Source organism: Danio rerio, chromosome 4, assembly GCF_052040795.2.
Source record: "Danio rerio strain M-AB ecotype USA chromosome 4, GRCz13ab, whole genome shotgun sequence".
Lineage (NCBI taxonomy): Eukaryota > Metazoa > Chordata > Actinopteri > Cypriniformes > Danionidae > Danio > Danio rerio.
The window spans coordinates 65,904,635-65,926,232 of record NC_141024.2 but is presented as its reverse complement, the minus strand read 5'-3'; the positions used below and the strand labels follow the sequence as shown (position 1 = coordinate 65,926,232).

Genomic DNA, 21,598 nt, shown 5'->3' with positions numbered 1-21,598 from the left:
AAAATTTCAGATGTATGAAACACTGCGTACGCCGAATCTCACGCATATTCTTTTGTACATCCGAATGAACGTGAAACTGAGCGCAACATGCACGAGCCCAAAACCCCTCCCTGCCTCCTCCCCCGTATGAATATGCTAATGACTATGCTAATGGAAAAACCCAACGAAAAAGCAAAGGCAAAATCAAACAAAAAGAGAAACTTTGAACAGAATGTGAATTGGAGGTGCTGCTTTCGGAGGTAGAACGGAGAAAAGCGGTGTTATTTGCAAGTTTGTTCTCCGGAATTAACAACAAAAGAAAAAAATAGAGTGGGAGAGTTTAGCTGATACGGTTAACACAGTTGGGTCTGAACATCGCACTGAGTGCATTTAAAAAAGAAATAGTGTGGTTTATATCTGTAAAATGTTGCAGTACCCTTACCAGTCTCAGTGGCGCACCTTATAAGAAGCATATGATCATGTACTGACACGTTCGAGCACAAACTCGGTTCGAATCCAGCGTCTGATAAATTCTTTCTTCTTTTTTTTCCCGCTACATATCAGATTTTGCCCACTATTTATCACGAGAAAGACAAGTAGGAATCATTAATAAGTTTGTGCATCATATTTTATTTGCACATTTATTGAATGGAAATGTTTCTGATTTACGCATGCAAATTTATCTTCAGATAGTGTCTTTATAGCAATGTGCGTGCAGTAGATAGCTCAGATTACATTGGGAAAACAGGCGACCGCTGCAAATTGTGCTTTAATGTTTAGCTGGTCAACTGTATGGTATGGAAATCTTACATACCTAGTATATGAACCCGTCTCATACAGCTGCCATTGCAAGGATCAGACACTTTGTAGAGAAGAATTTAACACAACTGCCTCTAGGAGTCGCCAATGGAAATAAAACAGACACGCACAAAAAATGTGCGTACGCCTGCCAGAAAGCTGCCGTGAACCTGCGCACATTCCCACGTTCAGTTCATTGTTAGTAAATCCAAACGTGAGCGATTCTGAGCGTGAAACCTGGCGTACGCAAAGTTTTTGTGCGTACGCAGCGTTGATACATGAGGCCCCTGATGTCAGCAAGAGAGTGCTTTGATGTGTTGATGCATCAGCTTTTTTTTCATTGCAATAATTGGTTGAAATGATCTGTAATTAAATCTATAGTGGACCTTCAAAGACAACCCAGATGGGACTTGAACCCACAATACCCAACTCCAGAGGCTGATGCCTTATCCACAAGGCCACTCTCATTAACATGAAATCACAACCTTTCTGCAGCTATTTTCTTGTTTGCATTTCATTATCATCCACCTAACATGAGACCATTAGTTGAAAGCCACCGGGTACTTGAAGTCAAGATCTCCATTACCAGAGCTTTTCAGAACCTTTGATGTTTGTAAAGTGATTGGATAATTTAAGCAAGATTGGATAAATCTTAATTGAAGTGTGCAGCAAGTCTGAGAATTTGAAGCTAACTATTGACCTCAGATCATCACGCCTAAGGTTCGAGGGGACAAGTGAGGATTTTTTCCACACAATTTATATTTAACCCAACAAACACAACCCAAATGGGACTTAAACCCACAATTCCCAGCTTTGAACGCTGATGCATTATCCATTAGGCCACTGGGCCAATACTAGCATTTGCCATATCTGTTGTACGGTTTAGGAAGTTCTTGTAACTCAGAAAACAGCACTTTAGGATCCCTACACCATATTGCATTCAGACGATCTGGTGTGCACACCTAATGACAAAACAGCTTCTCTGAAGAGTTTTTCATTGTCATGTCTTTTTGACCTAAGGGTATGAACCTAGCTTTTTGAAAGTCAGAATGGATTGTGCAGCCAACTTAAAAGGAACTGCATCGAAGACAACCCAGGTGAGACTCGAACCCACAATCCCCAGCTTCGGAGGGTGGTGCCTTATCCATTAAGCCACTATGCTGTTTCTATACTGCCTGTGAACTGTAACATGCATCCAGGGAGTTGCTGACACACATAACAAAAACTACATGAACAAAAAGTAGATTGGACCGGTTTTACAGAAATTTTTTTTTGACACTGCAGAGTGTTTCTACTGGGCTCATTGGTCTAGGGGTATGATTTTTGCTTTGGGTGTGAGAGGTCTTGGGTTCAAATCCTGAACGAGCCCAACATCTTTCGCAGTGATGCTTTGGTGTTTCTGTGTTAGTTGTAGCAACTTTAGTTAATGAAGATTTAGTGGATTTCTGATCTAAATTAGTCTAACCTGTACAATAATACAGACAAAAAAGGAGCGGGAATGATTCGGTGGTTAGAATTGTTTATGGATCTTGAACAACGTACCAGCTTAATATGTAAGCATCATCTTTGTGTTTGTACACAGTCTCTTCTCTGTAGGCACCATGCAGGCTTCAAAATGGCCATTTGCGTTAGGTATCTCGTTACCCTTTTAGTCATAACAGGTAGTATGGAATGCCAATGAAGGAAGTTTATGACACGCAAACACATCTCAAGAAGGTTTTCACAGCTACTGTGTTTCATCCACCAAACACTGATCTCAAGTTAAAGGGAGATTTTCAAGAACGACCCAGGTGGGACTTGAACCCACAATCCCCAGCTCCGGAGGCTGATGCCTTATCCATTAGGCCACTGGGCCATGTCACCAATCTTCTATCAAGGATCTCTTGTATGCCTTCAACAAGATGCTACCGCATGGAAAACTGCACTTTAGGATCTCGATGACAGTTTGCATTCTATCAAATAAGAACTAATGGCCAAACATTTTCTTTCTGCAATCATTCACATTCGTGTCTCATTGGTTCTGGGGTATGGTTCTAGTGTATAGTGTGACTGGTCTTGAGAGTTTCGAATTCCAGTCAAGGCCACTCTCATTAACTTGAAATCACAACCTTTCTGCAGCTATTTTCTTGCTTGCATTTCATCATCATCCACCTAACATGAGACCGTCAATTGAGAGCCACGGGGTACTTGAAGTCAAGATCTCCATTCCCAGAGCTTAGCGGAACCTTTAAGGTTTGTAACGTGACAGTGAGATTCAAGCAAGATTGGATGAATCCTAATTGAAGTGTGCAGCAAGTCTGAGAATTCGAAGCTAACTATTGCCCTCAGATCATCACACCTAAGCTTTGAGTAGACAAGTCAGGATTTTTTCACACAACTTAAATGTAACCTAACAAACACAACCCAAACAGGACTTGAATCCACAATCCCCAACTTCAAAGAGTGATGCCTTATCCATTAGGCCACTGGGCCAATACTAGCATTTGCCATATCTGTTGTATGACTCAGGAAGTTCTTTTAACCTAGAAAACAGCACTTAAGGATCCCTATACCATATTGCATTCAGACGATCTGGTGTGTACACCTAATGACAAAACAGCTTCTCTGAAGAGTTTTCCATTGTCATGTCTTTTTGACCTAAGGGTATGAACCTACACAGCAAATTTTAGATAGTAGATTTAACTACCTTGGAGTTAAAATTAACACTCCCTCAGAGTTTATATGGGAACCACTATAAGTGTTAAAAATAACACTTTTGAAAGTGTTAACATTGTCAACATCAAGAGAGTGTTAATTAGCAAACTCTTATTGTGTAAAATATCTGTTAAATTTCCGAAAAAATACCAGCAGCTGTGGTTGCCAGAACCTTTTTGTGAAAAACATGGAAGTTTTATATAACCGTATAAATTTACAAAAAATAACCATATTTCATGAACTAATACAATGTTCATTTTACAAAATCATAGTTTAGTGCACAAAACTGTAAAGTCTTTAAATGCAATAATGTTTTCATGTGTGATTGCAAATAGCGAACAGATTTTGACTGTATTAGTAACTACACAGTTACCTTTGAACAAAAGAAGATGCAGCATAACATCAAATTTTCTCAGTTCATCTTGGACTTGAACAGAGACGCTATTATCCTCCACAATGGTGACACAAAAACCGTTTTGCTGTTTTTCTTTCTTTTTTTTCATTTTTAGATTTTACGGAAAAATACCAGCAGCTGTGGTTGCCAGTAATCTGCTGTTTTTAACATTCATAAATTCAGTTTACAGAATATTTCTGTTAAAAGCACATTCAACAGTCTGTATTTTTTATCGATCTCACACTGCAAATTTTTGATTTGGTAGATTTAACAACCTTAGAGTTAAAATTAACACTCCCTCAGTGTTTATATGGGAACCACTATAAGTGTTAAAATAACATTTTTGAAAGTGTTAAAATTTTTAACACCCAGAGTGTTAATTAGCAAACTCTTATTGTGTAAAATATCTGTTAAATGTATGTCAAAATACTGGCAGCAGTGGTTGCCAGTAATCTGCTGTTTTCAACATTTTACATTCGTACATTCAGTTTCCAGAATATTTCTGTTAAAAACAAATCCCATAGTCTGTATTTTTCATTCAAACACACTTAAGCCTTAAATTCCAGAGCAAAATCCTCACTAGTGTCCTCACTACAGAGGGCTGAACACTCAGACAGTGATGAAGTTAATGAGACAATTAAGTGTCTAATTAAAGGAGGATTGAGAATTATTGATGAACAACTGTTAACAAGCAGAATCACTGAAGGACAGAAAAACACAAGCCAAAACCAAAGATGAAATCAACTGAGAAAAAAAAAACTCTAAATAAAATAATAATCAATAAAAATAAAACAAATTACACAATAAAAAATGTTATTTTTCAACATCTTTAAAAAAACTCATCACATTAAACAACTTATCATGGAGCTTCACCTATTACTGACCTTTGATTTTATTTCTGTCATGTGAACAAAAGCTCTTAATAAAATTTCCGTTGTTCATTTGAAGTCACCATGATGGAGGACAGAGTCTGCTTTAGTCAGGCTCTTCAACTCCTTACTATAAATGTCTTTTATTTTGGCTGCTATAGTTAGTGTTAATTACACTATTTAAACATATAGCATGGAAAGGCGGAAGAAAATTAAGTGCCAGTCTGAAGAGATTATTAATGATATCATAGCCTTCCTTTCCTGCTTGTTTTCTAATTCAATATCATATTAGTTGTGTGTGAGAAATAATAATATACATAAATGAAACCACTGAAGCTCCAATAAAATAAAAACAATATTTACAATGAGAATGTTTGATCTACGGCAGAACTCAAAAACACACAGACATCAATAATTAGCCTTTGAATCTCAATGATGGTGACAAACAAAAAAATAAAAATCAAGTAAAAAAAACACTCTACTGAAATATCACCTCCCAAAAACAACACAAAATAAAGGAAAATAAAGAGATTGTACGAACATAAAGCTGCATAATTTATTCATGCTGCAATGCATGCTGGGAGCTTTGTACTATGCTGGCACCCAGCATGCATTGCGGCATAAACTATGCAGCTTTTCTTTTTTTTTTTTAGCAACCACGGTTGAGGTTCATGTCCTGATTCTTGATCCCTGTGTGTCATAAAGAGCAAACTGGAGCTTGAATGTTTAGTGCATGACACTCTAATTATTAATTGCATTCTAATTGTTTTTTGATTGTTCTATGAAGAGCAGCAGACTGTCAGTAGTATTGTCCCATGCAGCTTTAATACAATTATATTTGCATATCTTTATGAATCAACTTAATAAACACCTTAAATTAAATCTATAACAACTAAGCATAAACAGTAGAGTTTCTCTTGACCTTTCTTGCTATAGCTAATGAGTTTTAGAAACACAGCTATAGCAGTCAGAGAAACATTATAGTATAAGAGTAAAGCTTCAAGAGCTCAAATAAGCAGCCTCTGATCTCTATGATGGTGAGGTCAAATGAAATATTTTTATTAAAAAAATATAACCTCTGTTCATTGTCAAATATTCTTACAGAAATGAAGTCAAACTGTAATCAGTGAAGCTGCATATGCCATTATTTAATGGAGTTGTTTAATCCTCTGTTTTAATTCAGCTGGTTTGGTGTGAGGCTGTGTCTGTAGTTTTATTTCTTCCTTCAATTTCTTATTCCTTCAGTGATTGTGCTTGTTAACAGCAGGTGTTCAACAGCAGGTGTCCGAATTCACTTATTTGTGGTCATTCCCTCTGTCTAGTGGACTAAACTAATTGACTAATTTAAGGGCCAGGTGAATGAGGGTGTAGGGTGAGATCAGACACTGATTAGTTTCTCAAATACAAGGGTTTTCTACAAAGGTAGATACATGTTACTCTGTATGACAAGGAGGCAAATCAGCTTCTAACGCCGAGAGGGTTATTTTACCTTTATCTAACTCTAGAATTTTAACACTTTACTCTGAATTACCACAACACTTGAAATTTAACACCAATGAATTTGCTGTGTAGCTTTTGTAGGTCACACTGGATTGTGCTGCACAGCCAACTTAAAAGGAACTGCATCAAAGGCAACCCAGGTGGCACATACTAAAAATAACAAGAACAAAAAGTATTTATAAAAAAGTAAGATTTTTTTTTGCACTGCAGGGTCTTTTTTCAGGGCTCGTTGGTCAAGGGGTATGATTCTTGCTTAGGATGCGAGAGGTCCTGGGTTCAATCCCCGGACGAGCCCTACAGCTGTCACAGAAAAAGCAGTGGAACTTTGGCATTTCTACATTAATTGTAGCACCTTTTGCTGTGACTTTAGGTAATGAAGATTTAGTGGACTTCTAATTTAAATTAGTTTAACATGTACAATTATACAGACAAAACCGTCTGCTACCCTCAGGCAAATGCTTCCGCAGCATCTGGTCACGCACCAGCCGGCTAAAGGAAAGTTTCTTTCCTCAGACTATCAGGCTGATGAACACTTAATACACAACACACAGACTCTTCCATACTCTCACTGCACACCATCGATATGTAGCATGCACTGAACTTTAGCCAATCCATACTTGAAACAACACTGCCTACAACTATGTGGACACCTATTCATTGTACATATCGCTGTCAATTTCACATTGTCATTTCATTTGTCTGTTATTTGTACTGTCGTTGTATTTGCACTGTCATTTTTTTGCACTATCTGTATTTTTTACTGTTTGTACAGATAATTTTTCATGATTTTTGGTGAATTTTTCATGGTTTTTGGTGATTTTTCAAGATTTTTTCATGATTTTTCAAGATTTTTTCATGATTTTTCGTGATTTTTCAAGTTTTTCATTTTTCATGATTTTTCGTGATTTTTCGTGATTTTTCAAGATTTTTCGTGATTTTTCATGATTTTTTCATTTTTCATGATTTTTCAAAAATTTTCCATTTTTCGTGATTTTTTGTTATTTTAAAAAAAAAATTTTCGTGACTTTTGTGATTTTTCAAAAAATTTGATTTTTTTGTAATTTTTCAAAAAATTGTCATTTTTTTGTGATTTTTCAAAAAAATGTTTTTATTTTCCAAAAAATTTCATTTTTTGCGATTTTCCAAAAAAAAAATCATTTTTTGTGATTTTTTGTGATTTTTCAAAAAATTTCTATTTTTTTGTGATTTTTAAAATTTTTTTCATTTTATGTGATTTTTCAAAAAAATTGATTTTTTGTTATTTTTCTAAAATTTTTCATTTTTTGTGATTTTTCAAAAAAAATCATTTTTGCTATTTATAAAAAATGTTCATTTTTGTGATTTTTTGCGATTTTTCAAAAAAAATTGATTTTTTGTTATTTTTCCAAAACTTTTCATTTTTTGTGATTTTTCAAAAAATTTTCATTTTTTGTTATTTTTCAAAAAAAAATCATTTTTTGTTATTTTTCAAAGAATTTAAATTTTTTGTGATTTTTTTTGTTATTTTTGAAAAAATTTCGATTTTTTGTTATTTTTCAAAAAAATTTCATATTTTGCGAATTTTCAAAAAAATTTTATTTTTTGTGATTTTTTGTGATTTTTCAAAAAAAATTCATTTTTTTGTGATTTTTTGTGATTTATCAAAAAATTTGTTTTTTATTTTTCCAAATATTTTCATTTTTTGTGATTTTTCAAAAAATTTTCATTTTTGTGATTTTTTGCGATTTTTCAAAAAAATGTTCATTTTTTGTGATTTTTGGCGATTTTTCAAAAAATTTTCATTTTTTGTGATTTTTAAAAACATTTTCATTTTTTGTGATTTTTTGTGATTTTTCAAAAAATTTTCATTTGTTGTGATTTTTCAAAAACATTTTCATTTTTTGTGATTTTTCAAAAAATTTTCATTTGTTGTGATTTTTCAAAAAATTTTCATTTTTTGTGATTTTTTGCGATTTTTCAAAAAAATTTCATTTTTTGTGATTTTTGGCGATTTTTCAAAAAATTCATTTTTTGTGATTTTTAAAAACATTTTCATTTTTTGTGATTTTTCAAAAATTTTTCATTTGTTGTGATTTTTCAAAAATTTTTCATTTTTTGTGATTTTTTGCGATTTTTCAAAAAATTTTCATTTTTTGTCATTTTTCAAAGAATTTACATTTTTTGTGATTTTTTTTTCAAAAAATTTCGATTTTTTGTTATTTTTCAAAAAATTTTCATATTTTGCGATTTTTCCAAAAAAAATTTTTTTTTGCAATTTTTTGTGATTTTTCAAAAAATTTTCATTTTTTGTGATTTTTTGTGATTTTTCAAAAAATTTGATTTTTTGTGACTTCAAAAAAATTTCATTTTTTTGGGATTTTTTGTGATTTTTCTAAAAAATTTCATTTTTTGGGATTTTTTGTGATTTTTCAAAAAACTTTCTTTTTGCGATGTTTCAAAAAAATCATTTTTTGTGATTTTTTGCGATTTTTCAAAAAGTTTTCATTTTTTGTGATTTTTTGTTATTTTTCAAAAAAATTTATTTTTTCGTGATTTTTTGCGATTTTTCAAAAAATTTCATATTTTGCGTTTTTTAAAAAAAATTTAATTTTTTGTGATTTTTCAAAAAAAATTTATTTTTTTTGATTTTTGGCGATTTTTCAAAAAAATTTTGTGATTTTTTGTGATTTTTCAAAAAATTTTCTTTTTGCGATGTTTTAAAAAAATCATTTTTTGTGATTTTTTGCGATTTTTCAAAAAATTTCATATTTTGCGTTTTTTAAAAAAATTGTAATTTTTTGTGATTTTTCAAAAAAAAAATTTTTTGTGATTTTTCAAAAAATTTTCATTTGTTATGATTTTTCAAAAAATTTCATTTTTGTGATTTTTTGCGATTTTTCCAAAAAATTTCATTTTTTGTGATTTTTCAAAAAAAATTTCATTTGTTGTGATTTTTCAAAAATTTTTATTTTTTGCGATTTTTTTAAGAAAAATTTCATTTTTTGTGATTTTTTGCGATTTTTAAAAAAATTTTCATTTTTTGCGATTTTTAAAAACTTTCATTTTTTGTGATTTTTAAAAACATTTTCATTTTTTGTGATTTTTTGTGATTTTTCAAAAAATTTTCAGTTGTGATTTTTCAATAAATTTTCATTTTTTGTGATTTTTGCGATTTTTCAAAAAAATTTCATTTTTTGTGATTTTTCAAAAACTTCTTTTTTTGTGATTTTTCCAAAAATTTCGATTTTTTGGTATTTTAAAAAAAAAATTCATTTTTTGTTAATTTTCCAAAAAATTTCATTTTTGTGATTTTTTGTTATTTTTAAAAAAAAATTCATTTTTTGTGATTTTTCCAAAAATTTTAATTTTTTGTGATTTTTCCAAAAATTTCGATTTTTTGGTATTTTTCAAAAAATTTTCATTTTTTGTTAATTTTCCAAAAATTTTCATTTTTGTGATTTTTTGTTATTTTTCAAAAAAAAATCATTTTTTGTGATTTTTCCAAAAATTTTAATTTTTTGTGATTTTTCAAAAATTTTCATATTTTGCAATTTTTTAAAAAAGTTAAATTTTTTGTGATTTTTCAAAATATTTTCATTTTTTGTGATGTTTTCAAAAATGTTCATTTTTGTGATTTTTTGTTATTTTTCAAAAAAATTTTATTTTTCTTGATTTTTCAAAAAATTTTAATTTTTTGTGATTTTTCAAAAATTTTCATATTTTGCAATTTTTAAAAAAATTAAATTTTTTGTGATTTTTCAAAAAATTTTCATTTTTTGTGATGTTTCCAAAAAGTTTCATTTTTTGTGATTTTTAAAAACATTTTCATTTTTAGTGATTTTTCAAAAAAAAATATTTTTTGTTATTTTTCAAAAAATTTTCATTTTTTGTGATTTATCCAAAAATTTTGATTTTTGTTAATTTTAAAAAAAATTCATTTTTTGCGATTTAAAAAAAAAAAAATCATTTTTTGGTGATTTTTTTTTTGTGATTTTTCAAAAAATTTTCTTTTGTTGTGATTTTTCAAAAAAATTTTCATTTTTTGTGATTTTTAAAAACATTTTCATTTTTTTGTGATTTTTAAAAACATTTTCATTTTTTGATTTTTTGTGATTTTTTGAAAATTTTCATTTGTTGTGATTTTTCAAAAAATTTTCATTTTTTGTGATTTTTTGCGATTCTTCAAAAAAAGTTTCATTTTTTGTGAGTTTTTGTTATTTTTCAAAAAAATTTCATTTTTGGTGATTTTTCCAAAAATTTTCATTTTTGGTGATTTTTAAAAATTTTTTCATTTTTTGTGATTTTTCAAAAAAAATATTTTTTTTATTTTTCAAAAAAAATAAATTTTTTATGATTTTTCCAAAAATTTTTCATTTTTTGTGATTTTTTGCGATTTTTCAAAAAATTTTCTTTTTCGCGATTTTTCAAATTTTTTTCATTTTTTGTGATTTTTGTGATTTTTCAAAAAAAATTCATTTTTTTGTGATTTTTTGTGATTTATCAAAAAATTTGTTTTTTATTTTTCCAAATATTTTCATTTTTTGTGATTTTTCAAAAAGTTTTCATTTTTGTGATTTTTTGCGATTTTTCAAAAAAATGTTCATTTTTTGTGATTTTTGGCGATTTTTCAAAAAATTTTCATTTTTTGTGATTTTTAAAAACATTTTCATTTTTTGTGATTTTTTGTGATTTTTCAAAAAATTTTCATTTGTTGTGATTTTTCAAAAACATTTTCATTTTTTGTGATTTTTCAAAAAATTTTCATTTGTTGTGATTTTTCAAAAAATTTTCATTTTTTGTGATTTTTTGCGATTTTTCAAAAAAATTTCATTTTTTGTGATTTTTGGCGATTTTTCAAAAAATTCATTTTTTGTGATTTTTAAAAACATTTTCATTTTTTGTGATTTTTCAAAAATTTTTCATTTGTTGTGATTTTTCAAAAATTTTTCATTTTTTGTGATTTTTTGCGATTTTTCAAAAAATTTTCATTTTTTGTCATTTTTCAAAGAATTTACATTTTTTGTGATTTTTTTTTCAAAAAATTTCGATTTTTTGTTATTTTTCAAAAAATTTTCATATTTTGCGATTTTTCCAAAAAAAAATTTTTTTTGCAATTTTTTGTGATTTTTCAAAAAATTTTCATTTTTTGTGATTTTTTGTGATTTTTCAAAAAATTTGATTTTTTGTGACTTCAAAAAAATTTCATTTTTTGGGATTTTTTGTGATTTTTCTAAAAAATTTCATTTTTTGGGATTTTTTTGTGATTTTTCAAAAAATTTTCTTTTTGCGATGTTTCAAAAAAATCATTTTTTGTGATTTTTTGCGATTTTTCAAAAAGTTTTCATTTTTTGTGATTTTTTGTTATTTTTCAAAAAAATTTATTTTTTCGTGATTTTTTGCGATTTTTCAAAAAATTTCATATTTTGCGTTTTTTAAAAAAAATTTAATTTTTTGTGATTTTTCAAAAAAAATTTTTTTTTTTTGATTTTTGGCGATTTTTCAAAAAAATTTTGTGATTTTTTGTGATTTTTCAAAAAATTTTCTTTTTGCGATGTTTTAAAAAAATCATTTTTTGTGATTTTTTGCGATTTTTCAAAAAATTTCATATTTTGCGTTTTTTAAAAAAATTGTAATTTTTTGTGATTTTTCAAAAAAAAATTTTTTTTGTGATTTTTGGCGATTTTTAAAAAAAAATTCATTTTTTGCGATTTTTCAAAAATTTTTCATTTTTTGTGATTTTTAAAAACATTTAAATTTTTTGTGATTTTTCAAAAAATTTTCATTTGTTATGATTTTTCAAAAAATTTCATTTTTGTGATTTTTTGCGATTTTTCAAAAAAATTTCATTTTTTGTGATTTTTCAAAAAAAATTTCATTTGTTGTGATTTTTCAAAAATTTTTATTTTTTGCGATTTTTTTAAGAAAAAATTCATTTTTTGTGATTTTTTGCGATTTTTTAAAAAATTTTCATTTTTTGCGATTTTTAAAAACTTTCATTTTTTGTGATTTTTAAAAACATTTTCATTTTTTGTGATTTTTTGTGATTTTTCAAAAAATTTTCAGTTGTGATTTTTCAATAAATTTTCATTTTTTGTGATTTTTGCGATTTTTCAAAAAAATTTCATTTTTTGTGATTTTTCAAAAACTTCTTTTTTTGTGATTTTTCCAAAAATTTCGATTTTTTGGTATTTTTAAAAAAAAATCATTTTTTGTTAATTTTCCAAAAATTTTCATTTTTGTGATTTTTTGTTATTTTTTAAAAAAAATTCATTTTTTGTGATTTTTCCAAAAATTTTAATTTTTTGTGATTTTTCCAAAAATTTTAATTTTTTGTGATTTTTCCAAAAATTTCGATTTTTTGGTATTTTTCAAAAAATTTTCATTTTTTGTTAATTTTCCAAAAATTTTCATTTTTGTGATTTTTTGTTATTTTTCAAAAAAAAATCATTTTTTGTGATTTTTCCAAAAATTTTATTTTTTTGTGATTTTTCAAAAATTTTCATATTTTGCAATTTTTTAAAAAAGTTAAATTTTTTGTGATTTTTCAAAATATTTTCATTTTTTGTGATGTTTTCAAAAATTTTCATTTTTGTGATTTTTTGTTATTTTTCAAAAAAATTTCATTTTTCTTGATTTTTCAAAAAATTTTAATTTTTTGTGATTTTTCAAAAATTTTCATATTTTGCAATTTTTAAAAAAATTAAATTTTTTGTGATTTTTCAAAAAATTTTCATTTTTTGTGATGTTTCCAAAAAGTTTCATTTTTTGTGATTTTTAAAAACATTTTCATTTTTAGTGATTTTTCAAAAAAAAATATTTTTTGTTATTTTTCAAAAAATTTTCATTTTTTGTGATTTATCCAAAAATTTTGATTTTTGTTAATTTTAAAAAAAATTCATTTTTTGCGATTTTTAAAAAAAAAAATCATTTTTTTGTGATTTTTTTTTTGTGATTTTTCAAAAAATTTTCTTTTGTTGTGATTTTTCAAAAAAATTTTCATTTTTTGTGATTTTTAAAAACATTTTCATTTTTTTGTGATTTTTAAAAACATTTTCATTTTTTGATTTTTTTGTGATTTTTTGAAAATTTTCATTTGTTGTGATTTTTCAAAAAATTTTCATTTTTTGTGATTTTTTGCGATTCTTCAAAAAAAGTTTCATTTTTTGTGCGTTTTTGTTATTTTTCAAAAAAATTTCATTTTTGGTGATTTTTCCAAAAATTTTCATTTTTGGTGATTTTTAAAAATTTTTTCATTTTTTGTGATTTTTCAAAAAAAATATTTTTTTTATTTTTCAAAAAAAATAAATTTTTTATGATTTTTCCAAAAATTTTTCATTTTTTGTGATTTTTTGCGATTTTTCAAAAAAAATTTTTTGCGATTTTTCAAATTTTTTTCATTTTTTGTGATTTTTGTGATTTTTCAAAAAAGTTTCATTTTTTGTGATTTTTTGTTATTTTTCAAAAAATTTTCATTTTTTGTTAATTTTCAAAAAGTTTTGTAATTTTTCAAAAAATTTTCATTTTTTGTGATTTTTTGTGATTTTTCAAAAAATTTTCTTTTTTGCGATTTTTCAAAAAATTTTCATTTTTTGTGATTTTTTGCGAATTTTTAAAAAAATTTGAAAATTTCGATTTTTTGTTATTTTTCCAAAAATTTTGAGTTTTTGTTATTTTTCCAAAAATTTTCATTTTTTGTTATTTTTCCAAAAATTTTCATTTTTTGTTATTTTTCAAAAAAAATCGATTTTTTGTTATTTTTCAAAAAAATTTCATTTTTTGTTATTTTTCCAAAAAATTTCATTTTTTGTTATTTTTCCAAAATTTTTCATTTTTTGTTATTTTTCAAAAAAATTCATTTTTTGTTTTAATGCAATTTTTCAAAAAATTTGCATTTTTTTAATTTTTCAAAAAATTGTCATTTTTTGTGATTTTTCAAAAAATTTTCATTTTTTTGTTTTTATGCAATTTTTCAAAAAAAAATTCTTTTTTTGTTTTTTGCGATTTTTCAAAAAATGTTCACTTTTTGCGATTTTTCAAAAAAATGTGATTTTTTGTGATTTTTCCAAAAATTTCGATTTTTTTGTTATTTTTAAAAAAAATTTCATTTTTTGTTTTTATGCAATTTTTCAAAAAAAATCTTTTTTTGTGTTTTTTTGCGATTTTTCAAAAAATGTTCAATTTTTGCGATTTTTAAAAAAAAATTCATTTTTTGTGATTTTTTGCGATTTTTCAAAAAATGTTCATTTTTTGCGATTTTTCAAAAAAAAATCATTTTTTTGTGATTTTTTGCGATTTTTCAAAAAATGTTCATTTTTTGCGATTTTTCAAAAAATGTTCATTTTTTGTGATTTTTCCAAAAATTTCGTTTTTTTGTTATTTTTCAAAAAATTTTCATTTTTGTTATTTTTCCAAAAATTTTCATTTTTTGTTATTTTTCAAAAAATTTTCATTTTTTGTTATTTTTCAAAAAGTTTTCATTTTTTGTTATTTTTCGTGATTTTTCAAATTTTTTAATTTTTCATGATTTTTCAAGATTTTTTTCATTTTTCGTGATTTTTCAAGATTTTTTCATCTTCATTTTTCATGATTTTTTTTTCATTTTTCATGATTTTTCATGTTTTTTAAGATTTTTTAATTTTTCATGATTTTCGTGAGTTTTTCAGCAATTTTAAAGATTTTCATTTTTCATTATTTTTCTTGAATTTCAAGATTTTTTCATTTTTCATGATTTTCATGAGTTTTCAAGATTTTTCGAGATTTCTTCATTTTTCGTGATTTTTTTTAGATTTTTTGTGCTTTTTCAAGATTTTATGATTTTTCGTGATTTTTCTTGATCTTTCAAGATTTTTTCATTTTCATTTTCGTTCCCGCAGTACATTCTCAGCAAAGAGATAGGCTTTATTATTATTTTTAATTACTTTATTAAAAAAAATATATCATGCTGGCAACATTTCATGCAAACTACAACTTGTAACTCACAGAAACCCCCAAAGGACAGGCCTCTTTCTGCAGTGGTGGCCAGCTCCAGCTCATCGGGTTCTAGAGGTGACGGTGGATGAGCAGATGATGCACTACTTGTGAAAAACCCTCAATGCTTTTGAAGCACAAGGTGCACAGCAAATTCATTGGCGTTCAATTTTTAAGTGTTGTGGTAATTCAGAGAGAAGTGTTAAAATTCTAGAGTTATATAAAGTGTCATACACTAAAGCTCCAGCAGATCTTTATGACACACAGACATCAAGAATCAGGATATGAACCTCAACCATGGTTGCTCAAAAGAAAAAAGCTGCATAGTTCATGCTGGGTGCCAGCATAGTACAAAACTCCCAGCATGCATTGCATCATAAATAAATTATGCAGCTTTATGTTGTTACAATCTATTTCTTTTCATTTATTTTGTGTTGTGTTTGGGAGGTAATATTTCAGTAGTTTTTTTAATTGATTTTTATTTTTTTGTTTGTCACCATTATTGAGATTCAAAGACTAATTGTTGATGTCTGTGTGTTTTTAAGTGCTGCCATAGATCAAACATTCACATTGTAAATCATGCTTTAAAGTCATTAATTGTTAAAGCTTCAGTGGTTTCATTTATGTATTTTATTTATTTCACACACATAACTAATATGACACTGAATTAGAAAACAAGCAGGAGAAGATGGCTTTGATATCAAAGTTAATCTCTTCAGACTGACTCTTACATTTTCTTTTGAATTTTACATGTAAGATTATTGTGATTAGCACTAATAATTATAGCATCCAAATAAAAAAAATTTTATAGCAAGAAGTTGAAGAGCCCTACTAAAGCAGACTCTGTCCTCCATCATGGTGACTTCAAATGAACAACAGAAATTTCATAAAGAGCTTTTGTTCACATGACAGAATTAAAGCCAAAGCTCAGTAATAAGTGAAGCTCCATGATGAGTTGTTTAATGTCATGAGTTGTTTTAAAGATGTTGAAAATAAAAATAAATTTTATTGTGTAATTTGTTTATTTTTTTATTAATTATTATTTTATTTAAAGTTTTATTCTCAGTTGATTTCATCTTTGGTTTTGGCTACTGCTGCCAGTATTTTTAAATATACATTTTACATATATTTTACACAATAAGAGTTTGCTAATTAACACTCTCTGAGTGGTAAAATTTTTTAACACTTTCAAAAGTGTTATTTTAACACTTTTATAGTGGTTCCCATATAAACACTGAGGGAGTGTTAATTTGAACTCTAAGGTAGTTAAATCTACAATCTAAAATTTGCAGTGTGTATAACCCTTTATTATTGTCTTTAATTGTTTATGTACCATAGCATAATCAATGAAACACACATCAAAACACTGTGCTGATGAGATTGTCTTCTTGCTGCTTTGACACTGACTTTTGCCTATCTTGTGTTTTTTTTGTCCTTCTTTAGCAGTTGAGGACAAAGGCGGTCTGCCGAAGAAACCACTCAGCTCCTCTGAAAGACAAGGTATATCACATAATGAATGTCACTTATTAACATTTATTCATACTGTTGCAGCATGAACTACAGTTGAGGGCGCTCCTGTGAAATATTTATTTAAGCTAATGGAGCAAGGACATTTTCACAGTACTTACGATAGTATATTATCTTCTGAAGAAAGTTTTTATTGTTTTATTATTTATGTTTTTCTATTGGCTACACAACAAACAGTGTTAAGCTAGTTAAGCCTTTACTTTCTCAATCTGAATATGGTAGCACTTCAGTATAATAGTCCTTTAGTTAATCAATTTACTAACACTAAGTGTCACCAATCTTGTGCAGCATTTATTAATTACAGTTCAACATTAATGCATTATTAAAATCCAAAGTTGTGCTTGTTGACATTACTTAATGCACAGTGCATTAATGAACTAACGTTATTTAACTTAAACATAAAAAATAATTAATGTATTAAACTTCTAAGTCATGTCAGTAAATGCATTAACTAATATTAACTAATGAACTATTACTCTAAAGTGTTACCTTAAAGGGTGACACTTTACAATAAGTTTGTATTAGTTAATGTCAAAGCATTTACTACCATAAACAAGCAATGAACAATACACTTAATACAGTATTTGTTCGTATTACAGTCATCCATGCCAACTCACAGTCCATCAACTAAGCATTAAATATTATTTTAATAAAGCATTAGTACATGTTGAACTATGATTAAAAATGCTGTACAAGCATTGTTCATAATTAGTTCATGTTAGTAAATACATTATCTAATGAAACCTTATTGTAAAGTGTGACCCAATATTATGTTCTGTCATCATGGCAAAGATAAATTATAAGAAATTAAGTTATTAGAACTATTATGTTTAGAAATGTGCCTGAACAAGTCCTCTCTCCATTACACATAAATTGTGAAAAATAAAGTCCAAAATTTAACAGGGGGGCTTATAATTCCGGCTTCAACTGTATGCATTAATAAATAAAATTCATCACACTAAGACACTGTGTTCTGATAATCACAACTCTGCTCATTTAGGAGCCGAGGAAGCAAAGAGAAGAAAACGTTCCTGTGCAGATCTTTCACAGAAGCCCCACTCAGACTCTCCACTGTCTGCTGTAAGTTCATCGTTTGTACATCACAATTAGGTGGTGTATATACTCCTGAATACAGTTTTGTGAGCATAGATGGGGAGACTGTGCAAAAAGTATGATTATGTCAATGAAAAAGGTTTTAACTATTATACTTACTTTGTTGAAGGCTCCTGCATCGACTTCTTTATTGGAGGCTCCTGCATCAGCCTCATCAGTTCCTGGCCAGTCTTCTTCATCGGCTCCTGCGTCAGCCTCATCAGTTCCTTGCCAGTCTTCTTCATCGGCTCCTGCGTCAGCCTCATCAGTTCCTTGCCAGTCTTTTTCATCGCTCCTGCATCAGCCTCGTCAGTTTTTGCCTCGGCTTCTTCATCGGCTCCTGCATCAGCCTCATCAGTTTTTGCCTCGGCTTCTTCATCAGCTCCTGTATCAGCCTCATCAGTTCCTGCCTTGGCTTCTTCATCGGCTCCTGTATCAGCCTCAGCAGTTCCTGCCTTGTCTTCTTCATCAGCTCCTGTATCAGCCTCATCAGTTCTTGCCTTGGCTTCTTCTGACGTTCAACCTAGAAGGTCATCTGGTGGGTCAACACACAGTGACCCAGCACATTCTGAGGTAACTGTCAAAGTACTCTGTGGATGTTAAGATAAGAAAAATGTATACTTTAATACTAAAAAAAAATCAACTTTAACTGATTTTAACACAGTTTTGTCTCGGTTATTCTAATTACCAGGTGTCATTTGAGGGTTGGCACAAGATGTGGGAGTCTGGACATACTGAGGCTGAAGGAGGATACTGAAAGGGGACTCTTTCAGAGGGCCATGTCTTATAAAGACAAATATGGAAACAGAAAGTGGAGGAAAGTCCTGAAGGATGACCGGATGTGGTTTCACCCTCCAGAATTTCCTGGAATGGTGGAAGGAAAAGTCCCCTCAGCAGACTTTCGCAGCTCATCGCCTAAACCAAAGGTGCCAGGAGCTATTTGGGGAGGTGGAGGAGGCAAACTACAGGCCTCCGGTTCCTGCTGGTGATGAGCGCATTGGTCTGGAGTACCTGTTTTCCCAGTCCTCAGAGCCCTTCAGTGCTCCTGATCATTACGCTCAGACTAGAGAGACACTTCAGGCAGATGAGGATGAGGACGAAGATGTTCCTGCTGGGGTGGCAGAGGAAGAGCCGCAGGAGGAAGATGATGATGTGGGCTACTCCTCAGACCGCGAGAGGGACAGCCTGACTCCTCTGAGGAACTGTCTGTGCCTCACCGATCAGGCAGTGGCTGCTGAATTTGACCCCTGTGTGGAGGACGTGTGCGGTCCCAATCATCTGCCTGGGTACCAGCACGTAGAGGATCTGTGTAAAGTCCTTGTTGAGATCGCCCTGGAGGAAGGAAAACTTGCCCTAAATGAGTCGACCAGGCAAAAGGTCATCAGCGCCTGGAACAAGCTTGACCTCCATGACCGCAGCATCCAACAATTCGACAGCCTCTACTCTTCACGCTGGGGCAATGCTCTGTTTGGCCGCACCAGTGGAGATCCAACTGAGGCGTCCCTGGTGCAGAAGCTCAAGTTCAGCCAGCGCTACTCAGCCGCACACTTGGTGGACTCCAGAAAGAACCAGCTGATGTACTGCCTGGTCAAACAGCTGTGGCTTCATCCTGGTGTTGGAGGAAAAGCTAAAGGGTCACCGCTGAAACAGCAGATCACTAAACTGTACCAGCGTGTGCAGCAGAGAGTGACGGTGGACGATGATCAGCTCAGCAAACTCGGGATTCCCATCCTGAAAATAAATTCAAAGTGCGTGAGCGAGTTCATCAGGAGGCAGGAGGCGCTGTCAGCCACAAACGTCACCGACCAGGGTCTGTCTGTCCTCCGTCGTCACCAGAGCGTCTCCAGCACCAGCCAGCCCCCCGCTGAGGAGCTTCAAGAGGAAAGACCCCATACCAGCCGGCCTGCAGTGCAGTATCCCATCACCACTTCTCTGGCCGGCACCCGAAAGTTGAAGCAAAGGCTCCCGCAAATCTTACCTGTCCCTCCCTCTGCTCTTGCTCAACCAGTTCCTGCGCCAGCCCATTCAATGCCCGCAGGACTCCGGCACACACACACTCCGCTGACTGCACCTCCCGCTGTTTCCTTGCCGCAGGCATCCACTCTGCCACTTTTGCCCTCAAGATCAACAGTCTACAAGAGGAAAAAGGCAGAACTCAGTGGCTCTGGACATCCAACCTCAGTGAAGGTTTACATCTGTGCTCTGTGTGGCCAACCAACTCAAGGCCACAAGAAATACAGAAAGAAGAGCTCCTGTGAGAGCTCCAAAGCCTCCACGTCCACAAACCTTGCTGGGCAGACTTTGACTGTTTTGAAGACTTTAAAAGGGCTGTGGACGTTCTCTTGGGCTCTCAGTCTCAGGCCTCCGAGTCTGTCTAACTGGACCTCTATCCATGTTATTGTTGCAAAAATGTATAAGTTATTATAACAGTTGGTTGTTTGAGAGTTTACAGTGTTTTACACTAATTTGTTAATTTTTGCAACACTGTTATTGATGCATAAATGTTATATTAACATTTATTTGTTTTAAAGTTTACAGTTTTTTACAGTTTGCACTAATTTGTTCATTGTTGTTACACTTATTGTTGCACAAATGTATGTAATATTACCAGTTGATTGTTTCAGAGTATACATCGTTTTAAACTGATTTGTAGATTGTAATTTATTGTTGCAAAAATGCAACCGTTTACAGTTTGCACTAATTTGTTGATTGTTGTTATTGTTGCAGAAATGAATGTTATATTAACATTTGTTTAAGTTTACAGTGTTTTACACTAATTTGTTGATTTTTGTAACACTGTTTTGTTGCAGAAATGTATGTTATATTGTTTTACAGTTTACAGTATTTCGTTGATTGTTTTCTTGTTTTTTTATTTATGTTTAATAATTATATAATATTAGGTTAAAGTATTTTAATAACTAATTACTAATGTTGCTTTTTATACTTTAATTGTTAGCTTTGTTTTTTTAAAGGAACTTTTTTTTTAATATCTGAATGCTTGACCTGGCAGCAATTTTTTGTTAATATATACAAATATATTCTTATATCTATAACTGCTATCAATAATATTATAATTAATTATAGTGATAGTAATGTGTTTTTATTTATTATGTACAAAGCATATCTATTGTATACATTTTTATGTCAGGCAGGTCTAACAATATGTTTAGAACTTTTCTTTTGCACTTTTAATAAATTTGGATAATAAAATACAACCTCGTGTTTGTTTTTGTATTTGTGGGAATGACTTCATTAGTTTTTAAAAATTGCCTAAATCATTTGAATTTAATTTAGAATAATATTATCTAACTCTATGACAATAATATGCAGTCCATTTTAATAGTAATCTCTGGTACAGGTGTTCTGAAATGTCTATTGCTCCTCTGTGTTTTTCCAAGTCCAGCTCTGGAGTCGAAGACAGCTTATCCTGTTGCCGCCAGATGGGATGCCACTGGATTCATCCTTAAACCACACTTTAACATCAAGCTTCACCTGCAACATACAAATACCACTTGGTTAATATGGTGTAAAAAAAAAAAACAGTACATTAATCAAATATCCTATGACATTACACTCTCAAAATAGAAATGTTGTAATTTGTTACAAAGTAGTTAGTTACTATAATTAAAATACTCACCCAGTGACAAAGGGATTATTGTTCATTTTATGTAATTGTATCACTGCTATTAGAAATATGATGGTATATCTGTATAATATAATAGAACAGAAGCTAAATATTTGCATTTTTTTGTTATACAAACATATTTAAGAATAATTCTACTAAACATTATGCATTTAA

General features: G+C 29.6%; 2 protein-coding genes and 1 non-coding gene across 3 annotated transcripts in view; 2 read left to right on the top strand and 1 right to left on the bottom strand.

The window, feature by feature from the left end:
- Window positions 1-21,598, top strand: part of LOC147845203 (uncharacterized) — a 449,333-nt gene that overhangs the window by 149,476 nt on the left and 278,259 nt on the right. The window lies entirely within an intron of this gene.
- On the bottom strand, window positions 2,560-2,632 carry trnar-ccg (transfer RNA arginine (anticodon CCG)). Its single transcript has one exon. It is a non-coding gene; the product is annotated as a tRNA-Arg (tRNA).
- On the top strand, window positions 18,151-21,434 carry LOC148682334 (uncharacterized). Its single transcript, XM_088650324.1, has 2 exons — window positions 18,151-18,372; window positions 18,491-21,434. The coding sequence occupies exon 2, from the start codon at window positions 18,631-18,633 to the stop codon at window positions 20,224-20,226; it is 1,596 nt and encodes a 531-aa protein (XP_088506450.1). The 5' UTR covers window positions 18,151-18,372; window positions 18,491-18,630; the 3' UTR covers window positions 20,227-21,434.

Bases quoted from the DNA above. Each gene is read 5' to 3' on its own strand.
- LOC148682334 (XM_088650324.1), top strand. From the start codon at position 18,631: ATGACCGGATGTGGTTTCACCCTCCAGAATTTCCTGGAATGGTGGAAG.